The 24,161-nt window shown below is 38.1% G+C and overlaps 1 protein-coding gene across 1 annotated transcript; it reads right to left on the bottom strand.

Moving 5' to 3' along the window:
* Positions 1-8,784: 8,784 nt before the first annotated feature.
* Positions 8,785-12,896, bottom strand: LOC107772573 (ent-kaurene oxidase). The gene is made up of 9 exons (XM_075226179.1): positions 12,757-12,896; positions 12,446-12,656; positions 11,646-11,806; positions 10,426-10,587; positions 10,173-10,313; positions 9,822-10,076; positions 9,569-9,730; positions 9,291-9,485; positions 8,785-9,205 (listed from the first exon to the last, which is right to left on the bottom strand). Exons 2-9 carry the CDS (start codon positions 12,600-12,602, stop codon positions 8,894-8,896), a joined length of 1,545 nt encoding a protein of 514 aa, XP_075082280.1. The 5' UTR covers positions 12,603-12,656; positions 12,757-12,896; the 3' UTR covers positions 8,785-8,893.
* Between the last annotated feature and the right edge of the window lie 11,265 nt (positions 12,897-24,161).

Below are 24,161 nucleotides of genomic sequence, written 5' to 3'. Positions count from 1 at the left end.
AGATAACCTTAAGCACATACAAGAACACAATATAATTACCTCCTACAATGGATTAAAGTCGAAATCCATGTTATATTTAGCTTACAACAACCCAACACGCCCTAATCACTTCATACCCAAAACGACAACTATAGTAGTGCCAAACACCCTGAAAATGTTACAAAGAACGACTAATCCAACATTTCGCCATTATGTGGTGTTTCTCCACAAAATTTATCCTCCAAAACTCCATTAAACAGTAGCAAAATAGACAGCCCAAAAACAACATGAAATAACCCACAAAGCAGTCCACTACAAGTCAAATAACTCGAACTCACGGCTTCCGATCACCGTTCCGTGAGTTCTAACTAATAGGAAACGAATTTATCAACCTTCCTTGATATTTAAAATATTAATTACAGAAAGTAGACATTTTCTTAACTATTAAATACCTTCCAAAACTCAAACTACAAAGAAAAAGAGAGGCGATATAGCGATATTTACGTCGTAGGGATCGTTCTAATGTTATCGCTTCTTGATTTCGTACCCGGGATATTAATCTTCTTTGAAACCCTTGTAGAAATCTTAAGGGTAAGTTTATGGGTCTTATTTGGTCGTGGTATCTGAAAAATAAAGAAATAGACGACATAAGGGATATAAATATCCAATTTGTTGAAAAGTCAAAAAGGTGCTACTTGGCACCCTAGCATTGGCCCTTCTTTCAATGCTTATTTCATTTTATTCGGTTGTCGTATGAATGAACGGTTAAAAGTGTTAGAAACTACATTCCAAAAACTTTAATTTGGTATATAATATGTCCAAAAAAGACCTCATATAACACACGAAAGGTATTGCTCAAAAAACTTTAGTGACCCACCTACTTGTCACATATGCAGTCTGCGCAGTCTCGCAAAACTGCAAATATATCTCTGACACGATGTCGTATCGATGAACGATTTAATGCGTTAGAAACTAGACTCATAGATATTCAATTTGATATATAGATCATCCTGTAATTCTAAGTACATTAGGAGAAAAACGCTGCTACATTTGACCTAATATTCAGCACATTATGAATGTAACTTGTGAGGACATTTGCCAACTTTTGTTCCAAAACTCGCTTGACTTCAAAATGTAACAAACGACTATCACACGACTAAAATAACTCATAACATAACCTCCTTATCACGTTAAGAACCCTATTATCACCCCAAAAGTACATGTTATGATATTCCCAACTTGTCGACATTCGACGAAACTTATTTTCTTCAATTTGCTTAGCTCCTAAGCCTTTCAACCCTCTTGGTAGTTGTTATCCATGATCTTAAAGATTTGTAACCTCCAAGGTAACATGATTAACTTACTTTATGTACTTTCAAAGACGATCTCTTTTCTGAGCTTACATCAATTGACTTATGATGTACTCTCACGTACGAAAATATGGGGTGTAACACGAGCTCAAATCTGTCATGAAATTTGGACAGATAATGGGATCGTTCCTTCGTCATTCGAGCTTCATCGAATATTGATTCTATGAACGAAGGCGATCCCGAAATATCTATAATGACGGGCGGGGCAGGACCGACATCTCGCGATTCCTTGGCCCTTACCTCGGCATCAGCCTCGCGAACTTGAGGGGGATTAGCTTCAGTTGTTTCCCCCTCGGATGCCATCCGTTCCTCGGGGACAGATGGTTGATGGGCCATAAATATGTCATCCTCATCGGGCTAGTCTCTGAGTCGGAGAAGTGATTCTGAGTCAAGCACTCAGGAGCTGGAGGTTTCCTTTGACTTACAAATCATCCTCTTTCTTGTTTTCTTTTTCTCCGAGCTCGGTGAACTCGGGGCCCTTTTTCTTTTCTTCTCCTCCGTGTGGCTCCGGGCTGTCCCAAAGCGGAAGAATCGGTAGGTAGGACCTCGTCCCCAACCGAGGGCCTAAGTTTGACGGTCTTAGACAAACCTGCAAAAAGGAAATAAAGGGAAAATAATAAGAACGTAATGCTGAGAGAAGAAACCTAACACAACCTGTTCGGGAAAAGAATCTTACTATGGGAACGGGCCTCCCAATGACCCTTCGAGAGTTTGCGCCACGATCCCTCGGAGTAGGGTATCTGTGAGACAATACCTTAGACTCAATCCTTCAATCGAGGGACATCATTTGGGACTCGAGCGACAACTGCACCATTACGAATACCAATGAGAAAAAGAGAGATGAACACAAAATTAACATTTGAGGGAAAGTTTACTTACATGATACATTCCACTTCTCGGGGAATGGTCTTAATTCGGCCGGGATCAAATTCGAGGTCCTTACTCAAACAAAACAACCCTGCCAGCCTCGATCCCGGTCCTCGTCAATGCTTGAAAATGGGGCTTTGCTGGCCCGGCGTGCAAGCTTTATCAGTCCCCTCAGAAGATTCGGGGATTGTATAAATGGAGCAAATGATCGATGGTGAAGGTGCACGAATCGATTTTATTCACAAAAAATCGGAGGAGGGTCATGATCCTCCATCGTGAGGGGCGAATTTGGCCTAGGCATATGTTATACTTCCTACACAAGTCTAAGATGACCGAGTCTACCGGGCCTAGTGTAAAGGGATAAGTGTAAACACTCATATATCCCTCGACATGGGTGGTAATGGACTCTTCAGAGTCAGGGGCCATGATGTCCTTGTCGGCCCAGTTGCAGTCTTTTCGGACCATGGTGAGGTCCTCTTCAGTGATTGAGCAAATGTATCTCGAGGCATCCTCATTGTCACGATCCAAAATCTAACTAGCCGTGATTGCACCTAACCTCACCCGCTAGGTAGGCTAAATAAAAAAAATAATCCAATTCAATTACTATTTAACTAACTCTAATACACCTTCCAAGGACTAGTAGTACAAATCATGAGCTTCTAAGATTAAAATTTACAAAACTGGTGTAGAATAAAAATACGTCATCTGTCTGAAATATACATGAACAGATTAAAAATTCTAAAGCTACCATGACAAGAGGCAGCAATGACTGGAACGCAGGTACCTCTTCAGATCCAGCTCCCGCCATACGCAGCTACATCAACATCAGAAATATGCACACAAGGTGCAGAAGTGTAGTATGAGTACAACCGACCATATGTACTCAATAAGTAACAAACCTAACCTTAGGTTGAAAGTAGTGACATGTTGGGATAAGGGTTAGAGTCCAACTCCTATAACCACCAACAGTTCATAACAATATAATTTAAAGCAACACAAGTAATAACTCAATAATAAAATGCTCAGCTCGTATAAAATTTCGGAAAATAAATATTTTCTTTTCAATATAACAGTAAAACTAAAATCCTTTGCCGAAAGTCATCGAAAATATGACTAAGTCTGAAACCTGTGATTTTTCTCAAAACCTTTAACGACAGGTAAGAAGTCTCATTATCAGATGGCATGAGATAAAATACTTCTCTATGCCTACATATCAAATATGCATGTCTAATGCAATACAACACAGTGATGAACTCATGTACTCACACTCTTAGAGTACTCAATCTCACTATCTTGCATTTCCACTCCAGTCACTCAGTACTGTAAATGGTCAATCCAGCCCAGGGAAGATCTATCCCAATATATATACATAATAACTGACATTCATTCATTCAGTACTGTACAGGGCCAATCCAGTCCCAGGGGAAGATCCATCCCCAAATATAAATGATTCGGACAAAATCCATGTCCAGGGAAGATCCATCCCTCAATATGAATGATTTGGGCAAGATCCATGCCCAGGGGAAGATCCATCCCCAAATATAAATGATTCAGAAAAGATCCATGTCCATGAAAGATCCATCCCTCAATATGAATTATTAAGGCAAGATCCATGCCTAGGGGAAGATCCATCCCAAAATATAAATGATTAAGGCAACTTCATGCCCAGGGAACTCCATCCCAGAAGTGAATATATATGGCAACTCCATGCCCAGGGAACTCCATCCCAAATATAATATCCACTGCGCTCACTATGGGGGGTGCAAACTCCAGAGGGGTTCCTTCAGCGTAAGCGCTATAATAAGCCAGATCCAGGCATAAATAAATAAAAATATGTTGCGGCGTGCAACCCGATCCCATAATAATAAAATATAAAAAGCCAATATGGTATGATGCGGTGTGTAGCCCGATCCCATAATTATCCTCACAATCAGGCCCTCGGCCTCACTCAGTCATCAATCTCTTCAGTCTCTCGGGCTCACAATGTCATGAAATTAGCCCAAAATGATGATATGATGTATCAATAAATAACAACAGAGACTGAGATATGATATGCAATGAATGTATATGACTGAGTACGAAATTACAATTTAAACAAATAATTCAACAGCAACACGACTTCCGTATGTCTCAATAATACTGGCATATAGCCTCAACATGATTTTTAACATGATTCACAGCTCGATTTCTTTAACACATGATAGTACATGGACAATGCCAAGATTATTTGACTACACAATTTCACGGAATCAATTACATCACAGTTTCTACGGTACACGCCCACACGCCCGTCACCCCCAAACAATTCATATAACACGTATTTTCAGGGTTTATACCCTCACCTCCAAGTTTAGAAATGTTACTTACCTCAAATCGTGCAATTTTTTATTCCAATAGGCCTTTACCTCTCGAATTGACCTCTGAATGCCTCGTATCCAGTCACAAATAATTTGATACAATCAACACGAGGTGTAGGAATAAATTCCATATGAAAATGCTAAATTTTCCAATAAAAATCTAAAATCCAACTCAAAAATCAATAGTGGTGCCCACGTCTCAGAACCCGACGAAACTCACAAAATCCGATTACACATTCAATTATGAGTCCAATCATACTAATTTCATTCAAATCCGACTCCGAATCGGTGTTTAAAGCTCGAAAATTCATTTTATGAAATTGTAAAAAATTTCTCCGATTTCTCTTGAAAAATCAATACTCTAACGCCGAAAACGAAGATTAATTCATGAAATATGATCACAAGGGAGTCAAGAACACTTGCCCCAAGTTGTGTGGTGAAATTTTCCTCTGCAAATCGCCCAAACTGAGCTCCCCAACTCTGTTTATGTCAAAAATGGCAAAATCCCCCATTTATAGGGATTAATGTTTGAGCGTCACAGGTAGTGTGGAGCGCTACCTGTTGCCCAGTTTCCAGAACCTCAAAAATCCCAGCGCTAGGGCTAGCGGCCACTTCTACCCTCGGCGCTGGTGATGGGGAATCTTTTTTGTTTCTCCCGAAAATGTGCATAACTCTCTCATACGATGTCCGAATTCGACGATTCTTTTTGTTATGGCTCCGTAATTTTAATACGGATCTAATACTTTAATCAAAAATGAATTTGGAGTTCATTTGCTTAATGTTTCACCACTTATACTTGAAGAAACGACATCGAAACATTCTAGAAATATCCAAACTAAATTTCGTTAACCATCCGAAATCCACCCGAGGCTCTCGGGACCTCAATTAAATATACCAAAAAGTTCTAAAATATCATACGAACTTACCTCAAATTATATCAAACAACACTAAAAATACGAATCACACCCCAATTCAAGCTTAAATGAAACTATCAAATTTCAACTTCCATATTTAATGCTGAAACCTATCAAATCAAGTACGATTGACTTCAAATTTTGCACACAAGTCATAAATGACATAACAGACCTATTCAAATTTTCAAAATCGAATTCCAACCCCGATATCAAAAAGTCAACTCCCGGTTAAACTTTCAAACCTTCGATTTCTAACTTTCGCCATTTCAAGCCAAAATCAACTACGGACTTCCAAATAAATATCCGGACACACTCCTAAGTTTAAAATTACTATACAGAGCTATTTGAACCATCAAAACTCCATTCCGTAGTCGTTTGCATAAAAGTCAAACTTCGGCTAGCTCTTTTCATTTAAGCTTCTAAACAAGGATTGATCTTTCAATTTAATCCCGAATCATCCGAAAACCAAAGCCGACAATTCACACTGGTCATAATACATCATATGAAGCTACTCAATACTTTAAATAATTGAACGGGATGTAAATGCTCAAAGCGACTGGTTGGGTTGTTACACTCACGTCGACCTTGTACCGAAGAAGGCTTCTCGACCTTGAAGTCGTCAGCGATCGAACAACCTCTGGGAATGAACATCTTCAAGGGAGGTTCAGGAGCCGGTTCATCGATATCCATATTAGCAGCAAGTCTCCTGAGGTCGACCACATCGAAAATAGTTTCGACAGTCGTTCGGGAAGTAGAAGCGACCTTTTGGGGAACAGATTTTGATATTTTTGCCATTGTTCTAAGGGAAAACTTGAAAGAGATAGGAAAAGGTTGAAAGCTGGAAGCTCAGATGTGTTGGCTTGTGTAGATGATGAGTAAAAATTTCAAAGGAATCTCGAATAACGGAGGTAAAAATTCTAGAATGTGAAAAGGAGTAGTGAAATCCGAGGGCACAAGGGTAGACGGTTTAATGTAAAGTAAAAAAAATGAACGAAAGAGGGGTTATTTATAATGGTTCCGCGGCGTTTCGCGTCCAAGGACAGGCGACCGACAGCTGACATGTATTTAATGCCATTATGACATGACTTACGAGACATTTCAGGTTTTTTGTCATTTATGTCACGGTGTACTGAAGAAAGAATCAGGATGCTCGTGTCGTTTCTCGTCAGCTTGCTTTCCGAGAAACGAGGGGACTATCTGTATACAGGTAAAAACCGAGCTCATGATACACTTCGGCCTCCAATAGGGTAAAACAAGCTCGAGATATGATTGTGAGGGATCAGAATCGAAGCAAAGGTCTCATCGAGCCAGAATCCGGGGGCACGTTGTGTGCCTTCGAGAATATCGGGGTCATGATTCGGGATCGATCCAAATCTTGAAAAACTTCGGAGGATATTGCCAGGCAACCAAGCACGACCAACAGAAGGCCGTAACATCCGCGACCGGCCGAATATCACGGCGTGGATCTCGGCACATATTAATGAAGAACCGGCAATCGGTTAAACATAAGATTTTTTACCTTTTATAGAGTTGTACTTAGAGTAGGATTCCCCTACTATATAAAGCGGGGTCTGATAATTCATTAAACACATTGTAACATGCATTCCAAAGCAATATACCATTATCTTCACTGTTATTGTAAGCTTTTTATCTCGTTCATCAAAATTGTCCACTGTGAGCTCGGATCGAGAGTGAATGCTTCACCAAGGCTGGAATCATCCTCCTCGCGTGGTTTGAATTATTGTATCTTTACTTGTCCATTTTAACTCAATTTATCGTTTTGTATCAAATTAATCTGCATATCCTTAAAATCACTTACAAATTTAATTGTTATCCGATTTTGAGGGTAAACACATCGTTTAAAAAAATTAAATTTCTATATTTTGTAAGTTCTTAATTTTTGCGTTTCCATCTTATCATTTTAACACTACTCCCTTATAAGAAAAGAATGTCATAACATGTCTAAGAACATAAGATCCAAAAAGTATTTTTTTAATATGTTTTACACACCTTGGTTTAAGAGTATAAAATTCAAAAAAGTTCTTTATATTTTTAAAGTAAATTTCATGTTGAATCAAATCAAGACACATACATAAAATCGGAGTACTAAACATGTATCAAAAGCGTATATAGAGAGAGAGATTATGGTGACTCATTGCTAGTCCTATGTTTAATGCAGGAGCGAAGAAAATACAGCAAGACCAAATCAGCAAATGGTGCAAACATTGGTCTGACATTTGTTTTTTGTTTTCATTATAGTTTTCTTACAATTTTAGCCTGCCTTTGTTTCAGAATTACACACAGAGATATGCTAAACAAATTAAACCCGGTAAGCATGAGGCCTGTCCCTCTTGCTTAATTAATCCCAGAAATAGTATAACTCATCACTCATCTGATGTGATCTCAACTCACTCTGACTTGTGATTGTCGCTTTCACCTGTTGAAACCATTTGGAAAGGAGTGACTTCAGTCCACTGCCTCACCTTTTTCTATTGCCTTATTTGTGTAAGAATATACGTATATGATTTGTTTTCTGGAGCATTCAATCTTTGCTGCCAAATTTTTTTCCCATTTTGTAGAGATAATAAGTATATATTGTAAGCTTAAACCCTCTATTCTAGTGAAAATCCTAGGTACACATATATTCATTACCCCTATATTTGAAAATCAATTAATTCCTCTAAATTACTCTGGATATCCCTATTTTATGCAATACTTTTCATTATATGGTTGTTTAACTATTGATCTTGAGATATATGGAGATTTATCCTAATTAAGTTGAAACAATTAAAAGAAAACTCTGTTTCTTTTTAAATTGAGTTATTTTTCAATTACTTTACAAATACTAATTATATTTAAAACGACAACCAAAAAGCGAATACAGGTGATAAAAAAGCCATTTTAAGACAGAGTCCATAAACTCTCCGGCCATCAACATGCGGCAAAATCTCAAAAAGAAAGAAAGAAAGTGAATTCATACTAAATACTAAGCGTGCCTCTATCCTTCTCCACTTAAATACTAAGCATTTATATGTTGCGGTCTTACCACTAGCTCAAAACCTTATAACCGTTAAAGTTTAACAGGATTTCTTATGGGAACCGTTAGTTTTATGGTTTAAGATCAGAAGTGACTATTTTTGGCTTAAGGACTAGTTATGTTTAGCAGTATATATTAAGGACCAAAATAGTTCAACCGCTTATGCATATAGGATCATTTTGATCATTTTCTATCCATAAGACTCACCTCTGCAACTCTAATATTATTATCATAGTGGATTTAATTGGAATAAGCTGGAATTAGAGAAGTTAAAGCAAGCGGTCTGCATTGATAAGTAACTGATAACAAGATCTATCAAACACAAACTAGCTCCTTATTACAGAGTTGACAGTTGAAAATCTTAAGGCATCATTTTCTTGGCTTGATATGAGCTTGCATTGGATGAAGTTTATGAGTAGTAAGACCCATTGTTGCAACATTTTCTTCTTCTCCATCTTTAAGGCTCCATTCAAACTCTTGTATCAATCTAGCAATAGTTGTGCAAGTAATTGTCATTGCTTGAAGAGCACCAGCACATACCCTTTTTCCACCTCCAAACGCCATCGTCTTCTGTAATTCCACTGGATCATACTTTCCATCAAGAAATCTCTCAGGCTTCCATTCTTCAGGACTCTCCCACACTTTCTTGTCCCTATTGCAACCGTATATATTTATAGCGATCTGTATATACAATGTATACAGACAAGTAATTTATATTAGCTGATAAGAAAGCAAACTTAGAAAAATGTGGTAAAAGGCTAATTACCTCAGCTCCTTTAGGAATATGGTACCCTCCAAGCTGTGTGTCTTCGTGGACGTATCTTAGAGGAACTATAGGTACGGGACTATGCTTTCTCAAGGTTTCGTGAAAAACAGCACATAGGTATGGAAGTTGGCAAAGTTTCTCTTCTGTGATCTTGTTAGATCCACAAACATTTTGTATTTCCAAAAAGAGTTGTTCCTATGTGATTAACTGTCATGAGATGCAACTAACTCTGAAGAAAAACCAGGCCGAGTTTAAAAAATGCAAGATTATGATACTACCTGCCGTTTGGGATCTTTGGCCAATTCATACATGGCCCATTCTGTGCTCACCACTGTGGTGTCTGATGTTTCAATAATTGCCTCCCAAAGCAACATTAGGATTTGCTTCTCTGTTAATGTATTGGCTTCAGACGACAAGTAGTCAATATAACTGTTCAGTTTCTGTATATATTGAGTTAGAAAATTAGCCAAGAACCAAAACATAATTACTGGAGTGGTATATTTATATGCTTAAAGGGAAGAGCAAGATCACCTCTCCTGAATTAATACGTTTTCGTTGCTCCATAATTAGGGCCTTCATCACGGCTTCCCTGCGCAGATGTTTTCGCTGAATTCTGTTCTCAAAGCTTTTATTAGGAACCCATTTTAGATAGGGGAAGAAATCTCTCCAGTCCACATCAATTGCACCCTCCATTATATCAAGTACTAAGGTCTTCAGTACGTCCTCTCTTGGCAATGTGGCATCGAGTCCCTCCACATAAATAGACTCGATATCCTTGCCCAAAGCCTGCAAATAAAGTTAACTCCCTTCAAGTAATTGAGCAGTTTCAAAAAAGTGCCAAAACCACAACACACTGGTGAAACTGAATTCTGAAAAACTGACTTGTTTCAGTGCCAAGCCAAAAAGTTCTGACTGGAATATCTTCCTGAGATTTACTGCTTCATTAGGATACTTCCTAACCAAATCATGCAGTTGCTTAGATACATTTTCTATCAAAGTGTCCCTGTGGATACGGTGGCGTTTCTGCATATTAAGCAGAATTTCCCGTTAGAAATCTAGTCTATGGATCAAAAGAAGAGAACCAAATTATAATGTAAAATAATGAAATGTGGAGGCCAATTTCTAAATGACAAACCTGAGCATTTGGTCCTAGAACACTGGTCAGTACGTGGCGCTTCACTGTCTTGTGAAACTCATCATAATCACTTATTGCGACTATACTCTTGTCACAAGTAAGGATTTTTAATGCATTTGTTAACTTTCTTGTTGAGATGGCTGAATATCTAGTCACCATAGCCTAAAATGATGAACAAGCACAATAACAAAATTTCAACAAAAAAAAGAAAAGAAGTGTTGTATCATGAGTACAGATATGATAAGCCACACAAATGACACAAGAATGACTTAAAAACAAGCATCAAGCATGGCTCTATGTATTGGTTTTTACCACAACATATTGATGATATCGCCACTGAACTGTTGATATTACCTGTATACTATTCTAAGTATCAGCTACTTTGGTGTTGATGCTTCTTCTACATGATAAATGACTACAATACAGTGAACATTGTAATACTCTGTGCTTTATCTCAAGCTCCTCTGGCAAGGAAACTAGTGCTAAATACTTACTTTAAGCTCTCTGCAATGATGTGCAATTAGTTGTCTAACCTCAACATCAGTTTAGAAGGATCTTCCTATTCTTTGTATTTTTTCTGATATTATCAGAAATTTATAAAGCCTCAACCATCTGTATAGTGAAAATGGAATATTTGCTGATACATCATCAATATATACCACGACTGAGGTGGTACATGACACTCTTTTGTTATATTTAGTACAGTGACTTAGAACCACAACACAAGAAGGTTTTCCATTAGAACAGTCGAGGCCTTCCCAGAGACCAATCAACATATAATCCAGGGATATATATAAACCAAATATGCAAGTAGCAGTTGTCTAAACCACCAACTACTCCACCTTCATAGTATGGCCTAGTCTTTACAAAGAGGAACTAGGGAATGAATTCCCTTTAGCAACTATCTAGAGGTTGTGGACGCTTACTTTACGTTAGATCCTATAGGTAAGCGGATTCTAAGATCCTAATTCAGTGAGACTGCATTGAAGCTTTTCTAACTCTAACTACTTGTTAGAAAAGAAGCATGTCCAATTCCTACTGAATTATGCGGTTTGAAGGACCAAGTTTATCCGTCTATGTTTCTCCGTCAGCCACTCTAATCTTTCTGCTTAACATTTTAACTAATTTATACTACTTGTATATTAATAAGTTAGGGTTCAAACTGCATTTATTTTTGGATTAATACAGAAAAGAGATTTGAGAGTGGCTATTTCGATTACCTCCTTGGCAAGCTCATTAGTATTGAGGACAACAATTGTATTGGCGCCGGTTTTGATGGAATAGATTGGTCCATAGGTTTCAGCCCAATTTGTAAACGTCTTGTGGGGTTTTTTCTCAGTAAGCTGCAGTAAATTCCCAATCACTGGTAATCCTGGAACCTCTGCACCAAATTCACACATACTTCTCATCAGTATTTACCTATCTACATGCTATATATGTTTCAGCAAACTCTGTTGTACATATTGGATCATTTAACTTCAATCCACATAATCAGAGGCAGATGCGGCCTTTGTACAATGGATTCAACTGATTCTAGAATTTTCGACACGGAACATATATGTAAAACACCACTAAAATTTCAACAAATATCAATATGAACCCATAATTTTAAAAGTACAATAAGTTAGTCTAAGAACCTTAAAGATTGAAGGTAATAAGCTCCCGTTTGGTCATAGATGTTGGCAACTTTTTTCAAAAAAAAATTTGAAAACATTATTTATTCATGGAATATGACAAGTTTTTCAAGAAAAAATTGAAAACATTATTTGTCTGGTTTAGGACAGTTTTTTGGTGAAATTTTTTCTTACTTTCACAAAACTTCAAATTTTTTTCAAATAAAATGCATATTCAAACACAATTTCTAACTTTCAAAAATTATTTTTCAACACAACTTCAAAAACTCTTTTTTTCAAGTTTCAACCAAATCTATGTCTAGCTAAGTTTAAATCTTGGATTCGCATCTGTAAATAATAGAATGACATGAAATTGATCATATAAGATTCAAAAGAAATGGAAGTACCTGGCAAAGGTGGGAGAAAATTAGAAGATTTCCTCTTTTGATCATTAACATACTCTTTAAGGAACCATAGTGAAATCCCACCAAGAGCAACTGCTGGACCACCTATTGTAAGAGCAGTTCCTAACGGTACTGTTTGAAGATTCAAAATTGCATCCATTTACTCCACTTCTGTTCTCAATAGCAGGAGAAATGAAAATCTACAAGCTGAAAACTGAAAGTATAAAGAGAATAGTAAGAAGAAGCAGAGTAAAGTTGGTGAGTATGGCTATGCATGGAATAACAAGTGTTAATATAAACAAAAAAGTTCTTACCTTTTGGAACTTGATACCCCCAGAGACTGATGAACAAGAAGACAGAGAGAAGGGTCTTTGTCGTATACTTAACTTGAGTTATGGATCGAATATACCCAATCTTATTAATTATCATAAAAGTTGCAATATTTGGAGGTTTCTTTACAGGTATAGCAATCAAATAAAGGAAAAAACAGAGACCATCTTGGACGATCATTGTTGTTGGTGGAGGGTGTTTGGACTGGCTAGACATGTTCTGTCCCATTGGGGTGTGTGCGCGCGCGCATATAATAGTGTATGTTCGCCTTTATCTAAAAAAGGTAAATTGGATAAGAATTGATAATTAGTAGATGTAATATGACTAATTAATGTTATACAAGGAAGTAAACAACTTAAACAGTTATTCAGTGTTAATTAATGACTTAATGCGACTCCAAAACTTACATATTGAGTATTGATCACTCTGTGTGATTTTATGTAACTTGATATGGCCTCACTTATGGTATATTCCAATATAAGGTTTTGAGAGAATTGGAGAAAATAAGATTTGACACGATTCAAATCCGTTTCTAATGTTGCAAAAATAACAAACAAAAAGTGTATACGCGTAAAATCGAGCTTGCTTAGCTCGATTGAGCATCTGAAACGGTAGGCCAGGGTCGGTATATCTGTAATTGGGTAAAAATCGAAGTTCGATTTTACGTCTAACATGGTCAGCCAAGATCGGAATATGATATTCGAAATCGGACCCAAAGCATTGTCAAAACTAGCCTTCGAGACCATCAGATTTCCCCTCGAGTCTACCGAAAACATGATCGGTCCTGTTTCTAACGATATCGAAGAAAGCTTTATCAACTCATCCGACAAGGGTCCGTAATTCTCGCCATTAACCAATTATTATGACAGAAATCATGGAACTAAGTAAAAAAGGGAACCAACGGTCTTCAAAATCAAGGACTTATGCCTTTTATATAATAAAATAATACCTTAAAAGATATGTCTCCCTTAATATATAAAGGGGACTTAGTAATTCATAACAACACACATTGTAACACATATCAAAAAGTAATATACTGCTATTTCTAGCTTTGTCACAGTTCATTCTATCCCGGCATTGATAATATTATTTCTATCTCGAGGGAGGTTAATCTCACAAGGTTAGGATTGCTCAACTTGCGTGGTTTGCATTTATCTTTTATTTTCATAATTAATCTGATTTATCACTCTGTATCAAATTAGATCACGTATCATTAAAACCACGTACAAATTCAATTGTAATCCGATTTTGAGGGTAAACAGTTTGGCGCCCACCGTGGGGCTAAGGATAATAGTGGTTATTTGATGCAAATCTCCATAACACACACTACTTTACACTTGCTCTTTGAAGTGTCTTTGATTTCAGGCTAAAAATGACAAACCCTCAATTAACATCCCTACATATCGACAACGATTCCGGTCATCATGGTGAGAATGACAACATGGCGCCCGGTAACATAGGGCCACCCGTTGATCCCGTTGGAATTCGGACCGCAGATCCGATTGATCTTAATTCACATGTGGCCATCGACGCGAACTTGCCTACTGACCCCAGAAATAATGTCTGTGGTGGAGCCCGATCGGCAGCTCGAAACACACAAAACATTGAAGAAGACGGAATCAGCCTACGAATGATCTTCGAAATGCTGCAAGCGCAACATGTGGCGATAGCTCAGTTGCAGAGCCAAAGCCAGGAACTGAGCAGGGTTGAACCCGATCCGCCCCAAGAAGTCACTCGCAGAACTGAACCAGTCGTAGTAATGAACAATAATCGGGCGCTAACCCCGAAATTATAAAGATGTTCGAGGAGCTGACAAAGCGGATAGAATCAGGGGAAAAGAAAATCGAAGCGAACGACAAAAAGGTGGAAACCTACAATTCCAGGGTAGATCAAATCCCAGGAGCACCTCCTATATTGAAAGGACTGGATTCCAGGAAGTTCGTGCAAAAACCTTTTCCTCTAAGCGCGGCTCCGAAGTCGATCCCCAAGAAATTCCGTATGTTCGAAATACCTAAGTATAACAAGACAACCGATCCTAACGAGCATGTAACCTCTTATACTTGGAAGACGACGAGATCGAATGTGTTCTACTGAAAAAATTTGGGGAGACCCTGTTAAAGGGAGCCATGATATGGTATCACAACTTACCTTCTAATTGTATTGACTCATTTACTATACTTGCAGACTCTTTCGTAAAAGCACATGCTGGTACCATCAAGGTCGAAGCCAGGAAATCGGACCTTTTCAATGTCAAACAAAAGGATAATGAGATGCTCAGGGAATTCATGTCCCATTTTCAAATGGAACAGATGGATCTGCCGTCGGTCGCTAATGATTGGGTTGTTCAAGCTTTCACTCAGGGACTCAATATTCAAAGCTCAATGGCTTCACAATAATTGAAGCAGAATCTGATCGAATACCCTGTCGTTACCTGGACCGATGTACATAATCGGTATCAATCTAAAATCAGAGTAAAAAATGATCAGCTCGGGGCCCTTTCAGAGTCTGTTTATCCTGCCAAAACCCTCGACAAAGTCAAGAGAGACATAAATCATGAACCAAGATCAAATAGGGATCGGTATCAACCATATAACGGAGATCGGAAGAGCAGTGGGTTCGGGCGGAACCCCATAAGAAACGAAAGAGAAATGACCAAGGTCGAGGTAACCGGGGTCTTATGACCAAAAACAGCTTCGACAGGTCCATTGGGCCTAAAGAAGCGCCGAGATTATCGGAGTACAACTTTAATATCGATGTTGCCGCCATTGTATCAGCTATCGGGCGCATCAAGGATACCAAATGGCCTCGACCTCTAAAATCCGATCCAGCTCAAAGGGATCCCAACCAGCTGTGCAAATATCATGGAACTCATGGCCATAGAACGGAAGATTGTCAACAACTGAGAGAAGAAGTAGCCCGACTATTCAACAATGGGCACCTTTGAGAGTTCTTGAGCGACCGGGCCAAGAATTATTTCAAGAACAGGGATTCTAACAGACAGATAGAACAAGAAGATATCAAACCTCAACACGTCATTAATATGATCATCAGTGGAGTTGATATCCCACAAAGGCCGGTGTTGAAACGCACCAAAGTATCCATCACTAGGGAGAAACTAACTCGAGACTACATACCGGAAGGAATCTTATCTTTCAGCGACGGTGATGCGAAAGGGATCATACAACCTCACAATGATGCATTGGTAATTCTGTACTCATAAATAAAACTAGAATTAAATGTGTGTTAATTGATCTAGGTAGCTCGGCCAACATCATTCGGTCGAGGGCCGTGGAACAACTCGGTCTATAAGACTAAATCGTACCTGCAGTCCGAGTCCTAAACGGGTACAACATGGCATGTGAAACCACCAAGGGAGAGGTAACGTAACTGGTCAATACCACCGGAATCATACGAGAGGCCAAGTTTTATGTGATCGAAGGGGACATGAGGTACAATGCACTTCTCGGAAGGCTATGGATCCACCACATGAGGGCAGTGCCCTCAACTCTTCACCAAGTGTTAAAATTCCCAACCCCGGTGTGTGTGGGGGAGGGGGGGTTAAGACAATCTACGGGGAACAATCGGCTGCAAAAGAGATGTTTGAAGTCGAAAAAGTGATTCCAATATCAATACTCATAACATCGAAGGAACCAAATTTGAGCGCAAACCAAGGAGCCCAATAGCAATCACCGATACTGGCCGCGACCTAACCGGATAAGCAAAATACTTATGAAGTTGATGATTACGGGGTTCCCCGATCTTTTATAATCCCCGATGACTCCGACGCAACCAAATCGATAGTCGAAGAGCTGGAATAGGTTATATTGATCGAGTACCTACCCGATCGGAAGGTATACCTGGGCACGGGGTTAACTCCCGAGCTCAGGAAAAAATTTATTCAATATCTTATAGCTAACATAGATTGTTTTGCTTGGTTACATCTTGATATGACAGGGATCCCACCGGAGATAACCACTCACAAGCTAAGCCTGGACCCAAAAATCAATTCGGTCAAGCAGAAGAGAAGGCCCCAGTCCGAAGTAAAATATGCTTTCATCAAGGACGAGGTATCTAAACTCCTTAAAATAGGGTATATTTGGGAGGTTAAGTACCCGGATTGGTTAGCAAACGTAGTGGTAGTCCCTAAAAAAGGGGACAAATTAAGAATGTGCATAGATTATAAAGATTTGAACAAAGCATGTCCCAAGGACTCTTTACCTTTGCCCAACATTGATCGCATGATCGATGCAATGGCCGGCCACAAGATCCTTAGTTTTCTCGACGCCTATTCCGGGTACAACCAAATACGGATGACCAGGAAAAAACCTCCTTCATGACTAAATACGGCACGTACTACTATAACGTAATGTCATTCCGATTAAAACATTCCGGTGCCACTTATCAACGCCTAGTAAACCGGATGTTTGAGGAAAATATAGGAAAAATGATAGAAGTTTACATTGATGATATGTTAGTTAAGTCCCTGCGAGCAGAGGACCATTTAAAATATTTGCAGGAAATCTTCAGCATATTAAAGAAGTACAATATGAAGTTGAACCCAGAAAAGTGTGCATTCGGAGTCGGATTAGGAAAATTCCTCGGGTTCATGGTATCCAACCGAGGAATCGAGATCAACCCGGACAAGATCAAAGCTATCGAAGACATCACAGTCATGGACACCGTAAAGGTTGTGCAAAGGTTAACCGGGCGCATATCTGCCCTGGGGTAATTTATTTTGAGGTCCTCCGACAAGAGCCACCGATTCTTCACACTATTGAAAAAGAAGAATGACTTCTCATGGACTCCGGAATGTCAACGAGCTCTGGAGGAGCTCAAAAGATACTTATTGAGCCCACCGCTGCTTCACACACCAAAGACAGACGAACAACTGTACTTGTACTTAGCAGTCTCGGAGATAGCGATAAGTGGAGTCTTGGTTCGGGAAGAACAAGGTACGCAATTTCCAATTTATTATGTTAGCAGGATCTTAGGTGAGACCGAAACTAGGTACCCTCACCTAGAAAAACTGGTGCTCGCTTTGCTAAGTGCCTCTAGGAAGCTGAAACCATACTTCCAATGTCACCCTATATGTATCGTAACTACTTATCCATTAAGGAACGTTATGCATAAACCCGAACTCTCAGGCCGATTGGCCAAATGGGCCGTGGAAGTAAGTGGGTACGATGTTGAGTACCGACTTCGTACCGCCATTAAGTCCCAAATTTTGGCAGACTTTGTGGCCGACTTCACGTCGGCCCTAATACCCGAGGTCGAAAGAGAGTTATTGGTTAACTCAGGGACTTCTTCGGGATTCTGGACCCTCTTTACGGACGGTACCTCGAACGCAAAAGGGTCCGGACTTGGTATCGTACTAAAGCCGCCAACAGGTAATATAATTAGACATTTTATTAAGACTGTGAAATTGACTAACAACGAGGTCGAATATGAGGCCATGATTGCAGTCCTTGAATTAGCCAAAAGCTTGAGGGAAGAGGTGATCGAAGCCAAGTGCGACTCCCTCCTTGTGGTAAACCAAGTTAATGGAACATTTGAGGTCAGGGAAGAATGAATGCATAGATACTTGGACACGTTACAGGTGACATTACATCGGTTCAAAAAATGGACTTTGAAACATGTACCTCGGGATCAAATAGTGAAGCTGATGCCCTCGCTAACTTGGGATTGTCGATCAAAGACAACGAGTTCAACTCGGGAGAAGTCGTGCAGCTTATGAGATCGGTGGTGGAAGAAGGCCACGCCGGGATCAACTCAACGAGCCTAACTTGGGACTGGAGGAATAAGTACGTGGAATATCTCAAGACCAAAAAACTGCCCTCGGACCCGAAAGAATCGAGGTCCTGCGTAAGTTATGACCAAATTACCAAAGGCTGGCAGAGGAGTCTGCGGATGCGAAGCATCCGAGGCCGCGTCCGAAAGAAAGGTTGGCAATGAAGTGCTGCCATAGTGTCCAGGTCTGCATCTGATATTTCGAGAGGAGTGAAGTGGGGATGCGAAGCATCTAGGGCCGCATCCGAAACCCAGAAATTTGGGCCTATAAATACAAGGTCGGGGGATGAGAGTATTTTGAGTATTTGGGGGTTAGGGTTCTTGAGGTGAAAGGGCAATTTTGAGCTCAAATCAAGTCCAACCAACTAAGGTAAGTTGTTAGTGATGTTTTGGATTGATTCTTACTCAATATACATGAGTTCTAACATCATTCGTGCATCCAAATGTTAGATTTCATCATCAAATCCTCAAGAACACTAAAATCACCAAAGTTGTGATTTTTCAAGGTTTATCTACTATAGGTAATTCCAATACTTCAAACTCGTTTATTATGAGTAGTTAGAAGTATTTGAAGTATTTGTTATAAGTTTTAATGGTTGAAATATTGGATTATAAAACTCTAGTTCATGGCATGAATAGTACATTTGAGAAAATAAAAGGGAAGATGAATGGTAATCTTGGCGATGAAATTTATGAATACAATGAACCTATGAAATTATTTGTTAGCAAAAGATGAAAGTGATCAACTAAGTAATCACCCAAATTGTATATTTTGTAAGTGTTGATTATGAAAGACGATGAATAGTAACTTGGCGGCAATGGACAATTGATGTATTATCATTAATGACTTTGAATGGGTATTAAAACATAAGAATGAAGTTGAATGGTCTAGCATGTAAAACTATTTGGCGATTTGAGTTGTTGGAGGCTTCTAGCCAACTTATGAGCCATATGTCGATGTTGATCAATATCTTAGGTCATATTCTGATATAATTAGGATATCTAATTGTAGATATCGACTTGTTGGTATTTTGAGCATTTTAATCAATATTGGAATGATGGAGGAGGATTGAAAGCTTGTGAATGTTAATAAAGCGACCGCGAGGTAAATTGATTAAAACTTACTCTTCTTGAGGGACTTTCTCTAAAAGCATGTTTCAAGTTAATACTTAAGTTGTTTGCAAATGTGCTTTCGTGCTTGTGGGGAAAAACAAGTATGGATGTCTCCATGTACTAGAATATTATGTTGCATATGTAGTGTCATGACATTTTATAAAATCTTATTTTAAACCTTGTTGGCAGAATGACACTCACGGTAAATGTTATGAGTTTTTATCAAAACTTACGTATTGACAAGAGTATACATATTTGAGTGCTAAAGATAAGTTTTCGTGAAAATTATTTCTTTTGGAAATTGACGAACAGAATAGCACATGTGGTATCTTTTAAAGATTGATGTTAAATTACTAAAGGGTTTAGCATGTAAAAGGTTGTTTATTTAACTTTTGTTCAAATGATTTAGATTTTCTATAAATGCTATGAGTTGATAAAAATAGATCCTTTGAAGCTACTATGCTATGAATCTATTTTTGAAATATCAAATGTTTAGGGAGTTACTTGTGTTCACCGAGATTGGCTTCGGATATATCGTGTTCGTTGTCATAAAACTACACGTGCCGGTGTAGGCGTAGATGGCCACTTTGTGGTATAGACTACATCAGAGTGCTCTCCCTCGAGAGAGTACTATTTTGTGATATTATTAGCATGGCTGAGTCTATTCGTACGACACAACGACGAGACGGCCTGAGAAAGTAGGGTATATGATACTTTCCGCTAGATACATAACCTAGTTGATTTTCTTATGTCGGTGATGGTATAGTACTCCCAGTGAAAGGTAAGGATGATTTTCTTATGTTTAGGCCTAAGGAGCCGATAGCGATTTCGATGACTTAAAAAATCAAATGGAATGATTTTGTATGATTTTATCCAAAATCTTAGATTGACGTAAATATTTTAAAAATTCATATTGTGTTTTATATTTGACTTGGTTGTTATTTAAAATAACAAGGGTCATGAATTGATATAATTTCTTATCGTTTATATCAAATATTGGTGCCTTGTTTTTTTTATATAAAGTTTGTCCCAAGAACTTGAGTTAGAGAGAGTCTATGACACTTATTGAGTACCAGTATGGTGTACTCAGCCCTCAGGGGCCCCTCTCCAGGCCCTGCTTACTTTACATGTTTCAGGATGATGTATGATACGTGACATGCGATCACGCTAGGATGACTCTCTTTCCGAGGTATTATGAAGCACCACTTTTATTTCGTGGTAGCTATCATGTTTTTCCTTATTTTATTTTGTTGAAATTACTCCAATCGTTGGTTCTATTCTTTGGTATAGAGGCTACATAGATAGTTGTGAAAGGTTGTAGTAACTGGGTTGTACACTACATACATGAAAGTATATTTATTTTTCTTAGTTTCATTGTTATTATCATGAAAAGCATCATGTATGATTTTGAATTGGAAAATATTTTATCATTTAACTTGAAAATGTATATGATTTTCAAGGAGCTTCCGCAGTTAAATTGGTTTTTATGCATATGATTTGGGTGCATCACATGGTTTGGTTCGCTCGGGTCGGGTAGTGTGCCGGGTGCCGGTCACGTGGTTTTGGGTTGTGACAAACTTGATATCAAAGCACTCGGTTCTAAGTCAAGTCCTAGGAAGTCTATGGAGCCGTGTCAAGTAGAGTCCCTCTTATCGGTGTGTTGCCGGCCACACTTATATCGGGGAGGATACAATGACATCTAAGGAGTTTCACTTTCTTCATGCTCTATATCGTGTGTTTGTGCCCGAAGTGAGAGTTCAGATTCTTGATCGTATTGATTACCTGTTATGGAAGATATAGAAGTGACGAGAATAAAGCTCAAGGCTCAATTTATAATACAAGATGTTTGGGCTAATAACCAAAAAGTGTAAGTTGTGTTCAAAATGGAAAGATACATTGAGAATAGATTGGGACTGATACAGTCAACGCGTATTACTTTGGTCAATAAGAATTATCAATCGAATACAGAGAAATCATGAAAGAAAATAAGGTGATGATGTCAGCTAGTATTGCTAGGATGGTGTCCTGACTAATAAAGTATTTTACTAAAGGATGCGAATAAGGGAACCTATGTTAGACCCTAGATTTCAATTCAAAATTGTTGGTCAAGATGTTGGAGCGACTGTTTACTATGGTAATCACCATTACCGAGTTTAGCAAAGGTACAAAAAAAAGAATATTGTAAATGAAGATGTTGCATCTTAAATTATCATGACAAGATATAGAGAGGCGATATGGATCTAATTGATAAGTGAATGTGAATCAGTCAAGTTTTTGGTAAACATAGTATGACTCATAAGAAGTGTGACATAGTTAAAACAATGCCAATAATGACCAAAGACACCTTTCCAAAAAAAGGGACTTCTTGATCATCCGAAAAGGGAATGTTACAAGACAAGCGAGATGACCCTTAATTGTACTTGACATCGGGTTTCCCCTAAGCATGGTAGGTTATCGTCATGATGGTGTCATATGTAATAGAAGTGGAACACAAGAAATAAAGTACCACATGTAAGTATGAGTTGAGGGTAGACGAAGCATGCCATATGTAAAAGATGGGCATGACAACCTTAAGTCCTCCAGATGATGAATGTGATACAAATAAAAGCTCTAATTATGCATACCAAGGTATGAGAGGATAAAGTATGTGTACTTAAATGGGTAAGCGTGACAATATTAAGGCATGAGATGGACAAAAGGCATAATCTTGGAGGTTATAAGAAACAATATAGGTTGTTAGAGAATAAAAAGAAAATAACGTGGAATGATAATCTTGAGTTTTTCTAGTCGAGGTATGTTTTATTTTATTCTGTTGAAATGATAAAAAATAAAATTGAGAACTTCCAAGAATGATCTCAAAGCAACTCTATATGTGCCCGATATTGAAAGAGCAGTTAACTTGTGAGTGAACTGATCCTTATGATTCAAGAAGAATAAATATAGAAATGGCTCATTGGCTAAGTTAAAGTTGTTGGAAAGTTATACATATAAGGTGTACGATGTAAGGCTCAAAGCAATGATTGAAAACAGTTATGGTACGGATTTGGAGATTTGAGAAGTACAAGAATTCTAAGACTACATGATAATGTGTCATAAATCCCTACAGAATGTGTATCGACGAGGTCAACGATACCATGAAGAATGGAAAAATTTGCAAGTATATATTTATCGTATGAAACATGTTGATGTAAATATGTGGTATTATCTATGACCAAAAGAGTTCACATTGTGATGAATACATGAGGTAATAAGACCCTACATGCATGCCATCTTTATCATAAGTATTAGCCTACTCGGTGGGATACCATCAAAATAAAATTTCATGAAAGGACTTAAGAACAAGAAATATAATTTCAGAGATATATACTACGGAATATCTTATATATATATATGCGGCTTGAGAACATGATGGTGGCATAAAGATAGGATGTGTAATTCTTACATGTAGCATTGTGAAGATGGTATATGTTGTGAAAAGTCATATAATGATATGTGGATTTAGCCTAAGGGAGTCACACTTGTTTGGCATATTTAAGCATGAGATGAGAGGCGCAAGGTAGTCATACTTGCTAGAACTGTATTAGAGCATGGATTGAAGGGTGAAATATTAGAAGAGATTTCAACAGTAGAGTGAACATGAAAGAGTGAAATGCTAACTATAAAGATGTCACAAGGGCAAAAAATAATGGCCCTTAGGAATATATGTTACAGCTAGTAGCGACGTGATACTTGGATATGAAAATGAACAAAGAAAGTTCCTACGAATATAACCAATATATCATATTTTCAGAATAATGAGCATATCAGTATAATGATGAAACCAAAGACAATATACGATGAAAGATTGAGGTGGTAAAATAGAGATTTCTAATTGGCGGATAAATAGCCCGTAAAAGCAGGTGAGCATGTAAATGGTCCGAGAAAATTTATTCGAAATTTCAGTTAACTCTTTGAGTGGTTGGTAAGAGTTTCAAATTTCATTTGCTCCTAAATGGGGGAGCGTCTGAGTAAGTAGATGTTACCTTTAAAGTGATGGTTTATTAAAAAAAAAAAGAAAAGGAAAGGTTATAGTAACTAAAAAAAAGACGAATGAGGTATTATCAATAACCTTTATGATTAGAATATAACAATTTTCATGAAGTGCTTGTACAACAATTACAAACTCATTACGAGCAATAGTTACGATGTTATGCATTACGGATGTTGAAAGTTATGTCTTATAGTCAAGGATTTAATAGGCAACTCGAATATATTCCTACAACTTGGGAGCATGTGCGATTTGAATTAAATTCAAATATTGCGGAAAGCAAGGGAGTACTTTGAATTATACGTGAAATTGTATGGAATAAGGGAGTCCTTTTAATATGTGCACACTTTGCACGGAATAAAATAGAAAGAGGTAATGCAATGCTTATTGTTGATACCCAATTCTACCCTCATATTTTTTAAATAAGTATATATACTTTCAAAAATATCATTTTGCATCATT

Source organism: Nicotiana tabacum, chromosome 12 (genome assembly GCF_000715075.1).
Source record: "Nicotiana tabacum cultivar K326 chromosome 12, ASM71507v2, whole genome shotgun sequence".
Classification (NCBI taxonomy): Eukaryota; Viridiplantae; Streptophyta; class Magnoliopsida; order Solanales; family Solanaceae; genus Nicotiana; species Nicotiana tabacum.
This window is presented reverse-complemented; position numbering and strand designations above follow the sequence as displayed.